Source organism: Leucoraja erinacea, chromosome 14, assembly GCF_028641065.1.
Source record: "Leucoraja erinacea ecotype New England chromosome 14, Leri_hhj_1, whole genome shotgun sequence".
In the NCBI taxonomy this organism is placed as follows: Eukaryota; Metazoa; Chordata; class Chondrichthyes; order Rajiformes; family Rajidae; genus Leucoraja; species Leucoraja erinaceus.
Genome location: NC_073390.1, coordinates 2,219,008 through 2,233,072, shown reverse-complemented (window position 1 = coordinate 2,233,072; position 14,065 = coordinate 2,219,008). Strand labels below are relative to the sequence as shown.

Below are 14,065 nucleotides of genomic sequence, written 5' to 3'. Positions count from 1 at the left end.
TTTAAACTCTCAAAGTACGTTGCATTTTCAAATTTGTGTAAAATTATGATTATTTTTTTTTGCAGCTGTGTCAGTTATGTTCCTGATCCTGAAAATTCTGAACTGCTTCGATGTGCTCTGAGTATTTTCCGAAAATTCAATCGCTACCCTGAGGCTCTACGTCTTGCACTGATGCTGAATAACATGAAATTAGTTGAAAGTATTTTTGGATCCTGTAAAGATGTGTATGTAATTCCTTTATATCAGGTGTTATGGATGATGTAAAATCTCTTGGACAGCTGAGCTTTGGTTCTCTGGTTGCCAACAGTACTGTAAACCATTGAATACTGAGAACAATAGTAACATCCAATCTGCTGACATGGGCTTTTGGCACAAACGGATAAGCAGAATATTTTTATTGGTCATTGCTACAATGAGTGGAGCTTTACTCAATAGCACAGTAGGAAACTGGAGGTCGAAAAATGATTTTTTTTTTTTCCTTTAAGATAAAATCTCAAAGATTTTGAATGTTATTACACAATTAGTCATACTGCACAGAAATTCCCTTTGGCCTATTCTGTCCATGCCAACCTAAATGCCCCATTTAATCTAATTCTAATTGCCCATGTTTGACCCATATTCTAAACCTTTCCCAGTCTTGTACATTTCTAACTGTCTTGTGTTGTTATTGTACCCGTTTCAACCACTTCCTCTAACTGTACATTTGTCGCACTCTGAAAAAGCTGCCCCTCAGGTTCTTATCTAATCTTTTTCCTCTCACTTTAAACCCATACCCTTTAATTCCTGATTTCCCCAATGCTAGGAAAAATATTCTGCTTATTTATCCTATCTATTGCACTCATTTATTTATTTTTATATTTCTAATTCTCACCTACTCAACCTTGAGTACTGGCAACATTCTCATAAAACCGCTCTGCATTCTTTCCAGCTTTCCTATACCAGGGTGACCAACTGAACACACTACTACAAATGTTGCATTACCATGTCTTATATAACTGTAATATACCATTTCAACTCGATTCCCTGGCTGATGAGGGCCTGCAATCCGAAAACCCTTTCAAAACCGTACATGCAAACGTCTAGGCCAGTAAAACCAAATTGTTCAGCTATTGAAAGCCACTGCCGTCGTTTAGTTGCTTACTAAACAGATTGGATCTCTGTATGAATTTATGGATTTTTTCCAACATAATCTGTCTCCATGTGCTTGAAACTTAAATGTTTTAATGGAAGAAATGGGTAAAACATGTCAATATATTTCCAGGTTTTTTGGTAACTCCATAATTGTCAAAAGTGGATTTACAAGTTTTGGCATATGCCCTGTGTTTACAGATTAGATATTGATAGACTTCAAAGCATCTATCTCGTCAACCCTCTTTCCATGTTACTTTCATGGTAGAAATCCACCACTGATTTTCTGGCAACTGGTGGTCCAATCCGCCCCCCCCCCCCCCCGGCAGTCCTCAATAAAATGTAGCACCGTGGGTGGGTGAAGCGGCCGATCTTGCCAATATCGGGACTTCCTCGGGCAATCGGCGGGTCGAATTTGCCCCCCTGCAGCCGAGGCTCTGGAACGCTCCGGAGCCTGCGATCCGTTCCCTTAACCGACTTCTGAGGCTGTGTTTGCGGAGAGTATTTATCCTCCCTGGCGGATCATTTCAATACCGTTCGATTCTTCTCTAAGGCTGTGACCTCTGTTGGTCAGGCAAAATGGCTATCCAGCAAGGTTCTGTAACCACGAAAACCCAGGAACCATGGCTATATTGATTTTTTTTTCCATGTCCAATATGATTTACTGGGCACCCATTGATAATTCACTTATATGGATGGGCATTATTTATGCCTGCATTCCTCATTAGAGTTTAGATGTACTGAGCCCAATATTTATTGAGCATTTATCTTGTTATTTTCAGGAGGGACACTTTGTCAAGATTGCATCAGTTTCTAATTGATTTAAAGTTCATAATAATATGAATTAAAATACTATTTTCATAGTAAAATCTAACTTCTAAATGGCTATCCCACTCCCCCAACCCCCCCCAAGTAGGAACTGCTCCCCAAGCTGTCCATGGGCTTTTTAGCGTTCTATAGCGTTGCCCATAGCCAGATTAAAAAAGCAATGAACAGTTGACGCTTTATTGTTTGCATCAAGAACTGTTTTCCAGGAAATAATTATCAATGCACTGACCCAGATGTCACTGAAGTAAATGGAATATTACTTGACAGCAGCTATTCTAGGAATTACACAAAACAAAGTGCAAATATTAGATATGAAATACTGCCAATTACTCCAGCATTTTGCGTCTACATGCAAATATTAGTAGATTCTGTTTTAAGTAAGAACATTTCAACTAATTTGAGGAAATGGTTTCTACAAATATGAAGTGCATTGTTCCTAGTCCTACTATTTTTAAATGTGCAGGTGTATTACGTGTAAAAACCTGTAATAGCGTTTTTGTGAGTGAGCTGATGATTAAAATATGCTTTAGTGCTCGAACTAAGAATGAGAACATTTTGTCTTAATGCCCACATTTGATCTATTGAATATCCATATATATGATCAATATCCACATTTTTGGTTAGAAAAGGAAGATCATTAGGGGCTTTTTTGATGGACGATATAAAGAGCTCACAAATCTTTGACCCGTGTGCTGAATCTTTTGGAACCAGACTGGACATTCATTAGAGTTCATTGTCTTTTGGATGTAAAGGAAATAATGGCATTAAGCTGCCAAACACCAGTGAATGATCTTTGTGTAATATTGTTCTTTTAATTTGATCTACAGTATTATTCAGAAACAAGTAGCGTTTATGTTGGGTCGTCACGGAGTTTTCTTGGAGCTAAATGAGGATGTGGAAGACTATGAAGATCTGACGGAAATAATGTCCAATGTTCAATTGAACAGTAATTTCTTGGCACTTGCAAGAGAAGTAAGTAGCTTTTGAATTTAGCAAAATAAAACTTCAATTTGGGCTATAAACTGTAGCCAAGTGTATTCTGGAGTACGCTTAACCTGAATAAACGTGATATATGGTTGGATTATAGGATGTGTTTAATTAACAGAAAAACACATCCACCTAAAATGTATATAGAAACGAGAAACTGCAGGTGCTGGTGACCTTATAGAAGTGTACAAAATCATAAGGGGAATTGATGGGGGGAATGTACAGAATCTTATACCTCAGGTAGGGGAATCAAGCACCAGAGGACATTTTAAGGTGAGAGGTGCAAGATTTAATAGGAATCTGAGGGGCATTTTGTTCATTTGGAGAATGATGTGTATATGGATTGAGCTGCCAGAGCAGGAAATTTAAAGCAGGTACAATAACAGCATTTAAGAGGCAGGTGCCTGGGCCGGAAAGGTTTGGAGGGATAAGAGCCAAAATTCAGCTTGGATGGGCATCTTGGTAGGCGAGCAAAAGTTTGGCCGAGGGGACTGTTTTCATGCTGTGCGGTTTAATCACTCCAGTGGTTATCTGGATAGGGTTGGACAACATTTGATATTGGTTTATCATTGTCAAGTTCAGTGAAAAACTTTGCATATTATCCAGGTAAATCATACCATACACGAGTACAGGTATTGCAAAAGTGAAAGCAAACGGAGTACACACAATAGTGTTAAAGCTACAGAGGTGAAAGAAAGTATAAGACCCACTGCAAGATCGATTAGGAGATCTGGACCTCATCCCTAGAGGTCCATTCAGGACCATAATAATAGTAGGAAAGAAGCTGTTCTTGAATCTGGTGAAATGTGCTTTCAAGCTTTTTTATCTTCTAACTGATGGGAGAGGGAAGAAGAGAGAATGACCAGGATGTGAATGGGCTTTGAGTGCATTGGCTGCTTTCCTGGGACAACATGAAGTGCATAAGTCAATTGGGGAAAGTCTTTTGTGATGAACCAGGCGGCATTCACATCTGCAATTTCTTGCTGTCTTGGGCTGAGCTGTTGCCATACCAAGCTGTGATGCAACCAGATAGGATGCCCTCTACGGTGCACGTATTAAGTCATTGGAGATTAAGCTGGATAGAGTGCACAGAAGATTTGAGGATGCTGCCATGACTCGAGGACCTAAGTTGGGAGGTATCAGGCAGGCTAGGACTTTTTTTTGGAGTGCAGAAGGCTAAGGGTGATCTTGTAGAGGTGTATAAAATCATATGGTATTAATTGGGTGAATGCAGTCTTTTTCCCAATTTTGGGGAAATCAAGAACTAGAGAGCATAAGTTTACAGTGAGGGAAAGGTTTACTCTGAACATGAGGGGCAATTTTTTCATACAGAGGATGGTGGGATATGGAAGGAACTGCCTGAGGTAGTTGAAGCAGGTATAATAGTAATGTTTACAGATATTTGAACAGTTACATCGATAGAAAAGGTTTGGATGGATATGGCCAAACACAGGCAAATAGGACAGGTTTACATGGCTGCTCAATTGTGAGTGTAAGGAGTAAATGAAATGAGTGAGAATGCAGCCTTATAGGGCATCAGGTTTGAGGTTTATCATGCATGATGATTTGGCGTCCATCCTTGCAGTTTGCAATCTGAGTCGGGAAATCGAGGATCCAGTTGCAAAGGGTAGTGTAAATCCTGGGTATAGGAGTTTGGAGATGATTTTGGTTAGAATGATGGGGTTGAAGTCGAGAAAAAAGCTTGTCAGAAAATTGCTGACATTTAATGCATTATTGATTCTGTACATCAAGGAAAGTTGGTGTAGTTTCTTGGTAATTATTGGTGTGATGGTGTTGCCCTGAAGAGATAAGCATGTAGGTATTTCAATATCACACAATGTCATTTAAGTAAATCAGATATTAATTGCCACTAGGTAATATGAGAATTATGAAAAGAAAAATGCAAGTATTGGAAGTATTTTCTCGCCTTCTCAGTCCAAGAATGACTCTGAATCTTGTGTGCTATACCTGATGCAGCAAACCTTGGTATGTTTTGGGAATTATTTTAGTTACTATTCTAGGTAAGCCTTGTTAGTTGGGGAGATGAGCAGAAGCAGGGTACTTAGAGGCATGATCTACTCGCAAAAAGCAGGTTAGTTCAGAATTAATAAGAATTTGGCTCATAATCTGGTTGGGGAAGGACGGATTTTTGGGTTAAGGTCCCCAGGAATCGACATTATACACTCTAAATAAGGTGTCTGCTGGTATGGTTTGTACCACAGAAGGGAAAAGTTTACATTGTTGCTCCTGACTTCTGAAGCCAAGTACATTTGACTGTTATAAAACATTAGTTTGAATTCACATTGTAATCTTTTTTGTTTTCTGGAACCCAACAGAATTCAACCATCAAATGTTCTCTATTAGACTCCCCTATTTGCAGGTTTCATTAAAATCATGTTGAACTTTGCCTCAGAGATGAGGAAGAGCAGGTTAAAATGTAAAAAGAATAATGCCAAGCCTACTAAATAAGCATCATTGCAAAAACTGAAATCTGCAAACAAATTGGTGATTTAAGATGAATATGTTCTCTCCTTAGCTGGACATTATGGAGCCTAAAGTTCCAGAGGATATTTATAAGACGCATTTAGAAAACAACCGTAAGTTTCTAAACATTAAAACTTCAGAATGATATGGTTACACTTTTTTTTCCCCATTAGAGTTTGTTAGCACATTTATAATGCAGTAACACTTTGTTCAGATGGTATGCTGTATTTGTAAGTGAAACTGAAAAAGTTCATTTGTGATTTTCGATTTTTCCAGCATCTGCAGTTCTTTCTTAACCAAAAAAGTTAATTTATGTATAATGTTATCTGCCTTTTTTAATTATGCTATTCTATGGTGTCACAATTTACATTAATATGCAAAATTCAATAATGTGAGAATACTGCTAAAGAATTGGCAACCAGTAGTTATAACTCCCATCAAGTAAGATGGAACTAATCACAGGTAATTGCAGACCAATTAATATTGAAAATTGGTGGTAGGAAATATGCTAAAATCCCTGGTAATTAATATCCAAAGTCCAGATACAGAATAAATTGAAAAGAGTATACATGGATTACTCAAAATATATCGACGTTAATGGTCAGTATATTGAAAGCAGACTACAAAATGAAAAATTGAGTTAATTAAAGCATATTGGACTAGTAGAAAGTGAATTGGAGTTCTGCAGCCTTCAGCTTTTGAACCACTGTTCAACATATATATTGGAGGATTTGTGTCCAAATACAATTATTTTTGTGGATGACTGCACCTCAAAAGGGAAAGTTAAAACTGGATTGCTAAGTACAGATGAATGTTCAAGAATGTGATATAGTGATTCATTTTGATTGATGGGGAAAAGGCCAGGTATTCCGTAGAAACTGGGGGTATTAAATGGTGTAAGGAGCCGAGATCTGTGAAGATGACTGAAAAATCGGCAACAACCATACAGCACATAAACCATTATCTGACGTGGACACAAAATGCTGGAGTTAATCAGCGGGACAGGCAGCATCTCTGGAGAGAAGGAATGGGTGTCGTTTCGACCCGAAACGTCACCCATTCCTTCACTCTAAAGATGCTGCCTGTCCCGCTGAGTTACTCCAGCATTTTGTATCTAACTTTAATTTAAACTAGCATCTGCAGTTCTTTCCAAACCATTATCTGACGCTGGTTTCAGACTATTCTCTGTACTCTATTTTAATATCAAGTACAGCTTAAGGCACCAGATGCAGGAAAGACACTTGGTCTCGTGATGAACACCTTTACTACAGAACTAGGCAGGATCTAACTGATAATTTCTGTACCTCTATGATACATGTCAACTTAGCAATATAAAAAAATGACCAGGTATTCCCTGACAAGAGAGAGCATGACAAGTAAATTTGGTCTATCACCACCTCGTTATTCTACTCGTATTAGCAGAGAAGCTCTTTTCCTGTGCTATGCTCTACTGTTCGATCTTGTATGTTCCACACGACGGCTTGCAGTGTTTGAATGTGGACATGAGTTATGTTGTGGAGATGAGGTGATAGTACCTGCAACTTTTCATAGATTGTAATATAACCAGATTTTAGTGTTAATTTTCTCATCTATTTTTAATTCAAGGGGGGACTTTGCATGCCTAGCCAGCATTTAATTTCCCTTGAGAAGCTGGTAGTAAGCTGCCTTCTTGAACCACAGCAGTTTGGTGCCCACAATGTTGATAGGTGGAGTTCCAGGATTTTGACCCAGCAACAGTAAAATAAGTGATGTTTCCAAGTGGGTGTTGGGTGTGGCTAGGAGGGTAATCCAAGAGGTTGTGTTCACATGCTTTTGTTGCCCTTTGACCTTCAAGCTGGTAGATGTAGGGCGGTTGAAAAATGCTGTTGATGGAAACCTGGTGAGTTGTTGCAGTGCATCCTGGAGATGATACAGCTGTAGCTGCTACTGTACATTGGTGGAGTGACTGAACGGTTGTGTGTGGGGTGATTATCAAATGGGCTGCTATGTTCTATGTGGTGTTGAGCTTCTTGAGTGTTGTTGAATCTGCATTCATCCAGACAAGTGGAGAGTATTCCATCAACTCCTTACTTGAACATTGGCGGATAAGTTTTGGGGTGTTTGGAGGCAAGTTCAGGATTCCTCAACTGCTTTTGTAGTTGCATTGTGCATATGGCTCTTCCAGTTCACTTTCTGGTCAATGGTAACCCCTCGATTGTGATGGTGCGGAATTCAGTGATGGCAATGCCGCAGAATGTCACAGGATGATAGCTGGATTGGATACTGTTGCCTAGTTCTTGAGTGGTGTGAATGTTACTTGCCATCTATCATCCCAGGACTGGATATTGTCCAGATCTTGTTGCATTTGATATGGACTGCTTCAATGGGTGGGGGTGGGTGGGGGGGGGGGGGGGGGGGGGGGGGAGCAAACATTCGGAAACATTGCCCATTGCTTAACCTCCAGCAAATAATTTTACTTCCGACATGACAATTGAAGGACATACATTGGTGAACCAGCTGAATATGGTTGGGCCTAAGACAGTCCTAAAAGGATGGCCTGTGATTGGGGTGCTTAAGAGTTAACCACCACAACCACCTTCCTGTGTGCTAAGTTTGATTCCAACCAGCAGAGGGCTTTCTCCTGACTCCCATTGAATTCGGTGTATCCAGGCCTCCTTGATCAGGGCTCTCGCTTAACTTTTTTTCCCTGTTGCCAGCCGGGCAACCTTGGCAGCTTTTTAGGTTGCCAAATGACATTTTAGGTGGTCATTTAAGACGGCTTGCATGACGTGTGCTCGGACGAAGTCGGAATTATGCATTCACATATTATTTCTGCTTCAAATAAAGTCTAACTAACATATTCACCAATCAAGACATGCACACTGACAAGACATGTACCACAATGACATGCAGCAAAATTATAATACGGTATCTCAACCCTTTTTACACATTACCATTAATGCAGTTTTTATTATTTCTTTCCACTTCCAAACAAACATGTGGTTGGATTATTCAGCGTATGATCAACCTGTGTCAATAAATCCTGGACCTTGATAACATATATGCTTAACCATGCACACTACAGATTGATGCAAGCATGTTTTCTGTGAAGGACTGAAAATTATCATGACATGGCCATAGCATAGGTCGTTATTGCTATTGGTACAGAAACACTCTCGCTTCCCACATAATTTATCCACAACAAAATATACAGGTTGCAAGGAATTTTCTAAAGGCATTTTATGATAATAGCTGTTAAAACTGACTATACCCATCTGACAGGTTAAACATTACACTAACTAACAAGAGATGGCCAAAGGACATAAATGCAGCAAATGTTTGGTAATATATTTAAAGGTGTCAAGACGCCACATTACCGGACATTCAGATTAGATGTATGTGGCAATGAAGATACCCAGTTTGTAAGCACCATTTAAAAAAAAAAAAATTGTTGATAAACGCTTTTTCCATCAGTCCCACTTCAGAATTAACGTTAAAATTTCAACTGAAATATCTCCTGACCAAATTTGTGATGTACATGACTGACTGTTGAAGTAAAACCTGGATAAATCCAACGTATAGTTGTGAATGTTGCTCATTAAATAACTACAGTACTGATACTCCATATTAACAGCATTGATTTGCCATTAAAATGAATTCTGTAATAACGTGTCAGTGACAATCGACCACTGCTGCGGTTTTAATGTTTCACGTGTTCAAAATTTAATTAATCCATCTTTATGGATTAAAACAAATAATAACATTGGGAATTAAAACATATTTGATTGCATTCCGTTATCAAACATAGTCAATGTTAGCTGAAGACATTTCCAGCTCAATAGGGTTGGGGGGGGGGGGGGTTTGAATAAGTGGGGATTGGATGGATTGAGGCAGGGGGATTAGTGAGTTGGTTGGAGTAGGTAAAATTGTGAGGGGAGAGTGCGGGGGATGTCAGTGGGGTTGAATGGGGGGGATCTGTGCAGAATGGATGGGGGGAGCGGTGCAGGATGAAGGGGTGAGCCGTGCAGGATGGATGGGAAGGGGGTCATCTTTAATTGGACTTTATCTTGCACTAGATGATATACCCCTTATCCTGTATATGTACACTGTGGCTTGATTGTAAGCATGTATCGTCTTTTTGTTGACTGAATAGCACGCAAAAAAAAGATAGTTCAAAGGTCTCCAATGAGGTAGATGCTAGGTCAGGGCCACAATCTAACTGGTGAGAAGACAGTTCAGTTGCCTGATAACAGCTGGGAAGAAACTGTCCCTGTGTCTGGATGTATGCTTTTTCAAGCTTCTGTACCTCTTGCCCGATGGGAAAGGGGAGAGGAGGGAGTGACCAGGGTGAGACCGTGATTATGTTGGTGGCCTTGCTGAGCCATCGTGGTGTAGATGGAAGGAACTGCAGATGATGGTTTAAATCAAAGATAGACACAAATTGCTGGTGTACCTCAGGCAGGCAGCATCTCTGGATAGAAGGAATGGGTGAAGTTTCGGGTTGTGACCCTTCTTCAAACTGATTTGGTTTGCGTGATGGTCTTGGCTATGTCCACAACTCTACAATTTCTTTTGGTTATCAAACCATACTGGTTTGATGCATCCCAATAACATGCTTTCTACAACGCATCTGTAGAAGTTGGTGAGCATGTTGACATGCCGAACGACCTAAGCCTTCCAAGGAAGTGGAGGCATTGGTGTGCCTTCTTGGCCATTGCTGCAATGTTGCTGGTCCAGGACAAATTCCTGGTGATATTTATTCCTAAGAACTTGAAGCTTTTGACCTTCTCTAATTCAGCAATGGGTGTGTGTACAGCTTCACTTCCTGAAGTCAATCACAGTCTACTGTTTCTTCCTGACTTTGAGGGAGAGGTTGTTGTTTTGGCACCATGTTATGAGGTTCTCAATCTCCTTCCTGTACTCTGTTTTATCATTATTTGATATCTGGTCCACTCCAGTGGTGTCGTCTGTAAACGTGTAAATTGATTTGGGTTGGTATTTGGCTGCACAGTCAAGAGTGTATAAGGAGTATATTAGGGGGCTAAGAACAAATCCTTGCGGAGCACCAGTGTGGAAGATTGCCGTAGAGAATTATTTGGCACCTATCCTCGCTGATTGTGGTCTGTTGGTCAGGAAGTTGAGGATCCAGTTGCAGAGGTGAATGTTGACTCCCAAGTTCCTCGTGATTGGAGATGAGCTTGTGGTATAACATTTGTTATCTGGTATAACATGGTATAACATTTATGAAACAATGTTTGTTTGAGCAAGTAAATCCACTCTTCTGCACCATAGAAGCACATTGACTTGTGATTGTCAATTGGCCCTTGGAGAGAAAAGGAAATCTAGAGAAGAATAACAAAATGGAAAAACACTGTAATCATTAACAGTTCAGCTAGACAATATGAATGCATTTAGTGATATTAATATGATTAATTAATATAATTAAGCAATATGCTTAAAAAGAAAAATTATTCAAAGGACTAAATAATGCACAGTGTTTAATTATGCTAATATTAAATTGTGGGGTTATTTTTGTTAAAATTGCAGGTTTCGGCAGCACTGGTTCCCAGATTGATTCTGCTCGAATGAATCTAGCTTCTTCATTTGTTAATGGTTTTGTGAATGCTGCATTTGGACAAGATAAATTGCTGACAGAAGATGGTAATAAATGGCTTTACAAAAACAAAGACCATGGTGAGTATATCCTGACAGGTGTTGAAAAGCCATAAGTGATACCTGAGCTTGTTCATTAACCAGCTTTATCTTTTGCCAGGCATGCTAAGTGCTGCAGCTTCATTGGGAATGATACTACTTTGGGATGTTGATGGTGGATTGACACAAATTGACAAGTATTTGTATTCATCAGAAGACTACATTAAGGTGAGTCATGAAATTATTTTATGACTTTTATGAGTCCTAAAATTATTTGAGGTTGGGCCAAATAGCAGAGAGCACCTTCAATGCCATTTCACGACTGTGTAATATAGGATTAACTGTGAAAAACATCCCACAATTCATTCCACCTAATATATCCAATAAAGAATGCAAACTTAATGTGATTTTTATCGTCCGCTGACGTTCCCGTAATAAACATGTTGAAGAGGTAATGCTGGTTCCATGTTTACCTGTTCAGTGTCTTTTTGAGGCTGGTAATTGAATTAATTCCTCTCGAATTAATAATGTCCCTGGAGTCCAGTTTGTCAATTTTGGACTGGAGAGAATTGTTTTTTTTCCCAATTCAATATAACAATGGTCATGCATATGTCGGTATCATGTATTGCACATATTTGATACCTCAGATTTATGCCATGTAAACATTTCAATATCTATTGCACTGGTTTAAGTGTTCTTTTACTATTGGTTATTTTTCTAATTGGATGATAATTGCATTACATAACTTTACATTAATAGAAACATAGTAATTAGGTACAGGAGTAGGCCATTCGGCCCTTCGAGCCTGCACCGCCATTCAATATGATCATGGCTGATCATCCAACTCAGTATCCCGTACCTGCCTTCTCTCCATACCCCCTGATCCCCTTAGCCACAAGGGCCACATCTAACTCCCTCTGAAATATAGCCAATGAACTGGCCTCAACTACCCTCTGTGGCAGAGAGTTCCAGAGATTCACCACTCTGTGTGAAAAAAGTTCTTCTCATCTCGGTTTTAAAGGATTTCCCCCTTATCCTTAAGCTGTGACCCCTTGTCTTGGACTTCCCTAACATCGGGAACAATCTTCCTGCATCTAGCCTGTCCAACCCCTTAAGAATTTTTTAAGTTTCTATAAGATCCCCTCTCAATCTCCTAAATTCTAGAGAGTATAAACCAAGTCTATCCAGTCTTTCTTCATAAGACAGTCCTGACATCCCAGGAATCAGTCTGGTGAACCGTCTCTGCACTCCCTCTATGCCAATAATGTCCTTCCTCAGATTTGGAGACTAAAACCGTACGCAATACTCCAGGTGTGGTCTCACCAAGACCCTGTACAACTGCAGTAGAACTTCCCTGCTCCTATACTCAAATCCTTTTGCAATGAAAGCTAACATACCATTCGCTTTCTTTACTGCCTGCTGCACTTGCATGCCTACCTTCAATGACTGGTGTACCATGACACCCAGGTCTCGCTGCATCTCCCAATCGGCCACCATTTAGATAATAGTCTGCTTTCCCGTTTTTGCCACCAAAATGGATAACCTCACATTTATCCACATTATACTGCACTTAATTTAATGAATTAAACAAATGTGTCACACTGTTCCTCAAAGTAAATGTTTTGATTTAAAATTGAATTCCATTTCCAGTGGCTGCTTTTAACTTTCACAATGATTGCATAGGCTACTATATTTTTTATTTTAACATTCAGAGGCGTACATTATTAAATGCTGCTTTAGTCCTGTTTACTGTCTATTTCATGCATTTCAAAAAAGTGCATTGAGCAGAATTTCCAAGTTGAAATTTTTAATGACCTGGTAGCTGAAACTTGCTTTAAATATTTATATTATTAATTAATTATTAGAACTGCAGATTAGTTTTGTTTAGAAATACAGCACGGAAGCAGGCTCTTCAGCCCACCTAGACCACACCGACCAGTGATCACCCCGTACACTGACACTATCCTGCACACTAGGGACAATTTACAATTTTATCAAAACCAATTAACCTGCAAATGTAGGTAACCTGCAGATGTAGAGGTTGAGTAGAAAGCTTTTCTTTGGATCAAGCAGAATTGAAGATAATTTTCAAGTCTGGAGTTTGCTCCAGATATCGCTAAGGATATACGGTTTAATTTAAAAATACATTTTAAACCAGACATGTCCAGTACAATATATGGTTAACGATTGGAATATTTCAACCGTAATGAGGTGATTACTATTGTGGAAAAAAAGCAAACTGGGCTAACCTCCCCTTTAACTCGGACAATAAACATGTAGTACAAAAACAATTGTATAAAATGGCCAGACAAAAATGCTGGAGAAACTCAGTGAGGCAGCATCTATGGAGCGAAGGAAATAGGCAACGTTTCGGGTTGGGACCCTTCTTCAGACTGATGTGGGGGTGGGGGGGAAGAAGAAATGAAGGTGCGGACACAGTGGGCTGAGGAAGAGCTGAGAAAGGGAGGAGAAAGTAGGGACTACCTGAAATTAGAGAAGTCAATGTTCATACCACTGGGGTGCAAACTTCCCAAACGAAATATGAGGTGCTGCTCCTCCAATTTACGGTGGTCCTCACTCTGGCCATGGAGGAGGCCCAGGACAGAAAGGTCGGATTCGGAATGGGAGGGGGAGTTGAAGTGCTGAGCTACCAGGTTGGTTATTGCGAACCGAGCGGAGGTGTTGGACGAAGTGATCGTCAAGCCTACGCTTGGTCTCACCAATGTAGAGCAGCTGACATCCAGAGCAGCAGATGCAATAGATGAGGTTGGAGGAGGTACAGGTGAACCTCTGCCGCACCTGGAAAGACGGCTTGGGTCCTTGGATGGAGTCAAGGGGGGAGGTAAAGCGACAAGTGTAGCATTTCCTGCGGTTGCAAGGGAAAGTGCCAGGAGAGGGGGTGGTTCAGGTGGGAAGGGACAAATTGACCAGGGAGTTACGGAGGGAGTGGTCTCTGCGGAAAGCAGACGGGGGAGGAGATGGGAAGATGTGGCAAGTGGTGGGATCA

At 40.1% G+C, this 14,065-nt stretch overlaps 1 protein-coding gene across 1 annotated transcript in view; it reads left to right on the top strand.

Annotated features, from left to right (window-relative positions):
- psmd2 (proteasome 26S subunit ubiquitin receptor, non-ATPase 2) overlaps nucleotides 1–14,065 on the top strand; it is a 63,045-nt gene that overhangs the window by 19,600 nt on the left and 29,380 nt on the right. The window contains exons 6-10 of the mRNA XM_055645373.1: nucleotides 66–224; nucleotides 2,784–2,928; nucleotides 5,480–5,540; nucleotides 10,954–11,100; nucleotides 11,180–11,286. Coding sequence (XP_055501348.1) covers nucleotides 66–224; nucleotides 2,784–2,928; nucleotides 5,480–5,540; nucleotides 10,954–11,100; nucleotides 11,180–11,286 — 619 coding nt within the window. The remainder of the gene's footprint in view (nucleotides 1–65; nucleotides 225–2,783; nucleotides 2,929–5,479; nucleotides 5,541–10,953; nucleotides 11,101–11,179; nucleotides 11,287–14,065) is intronic.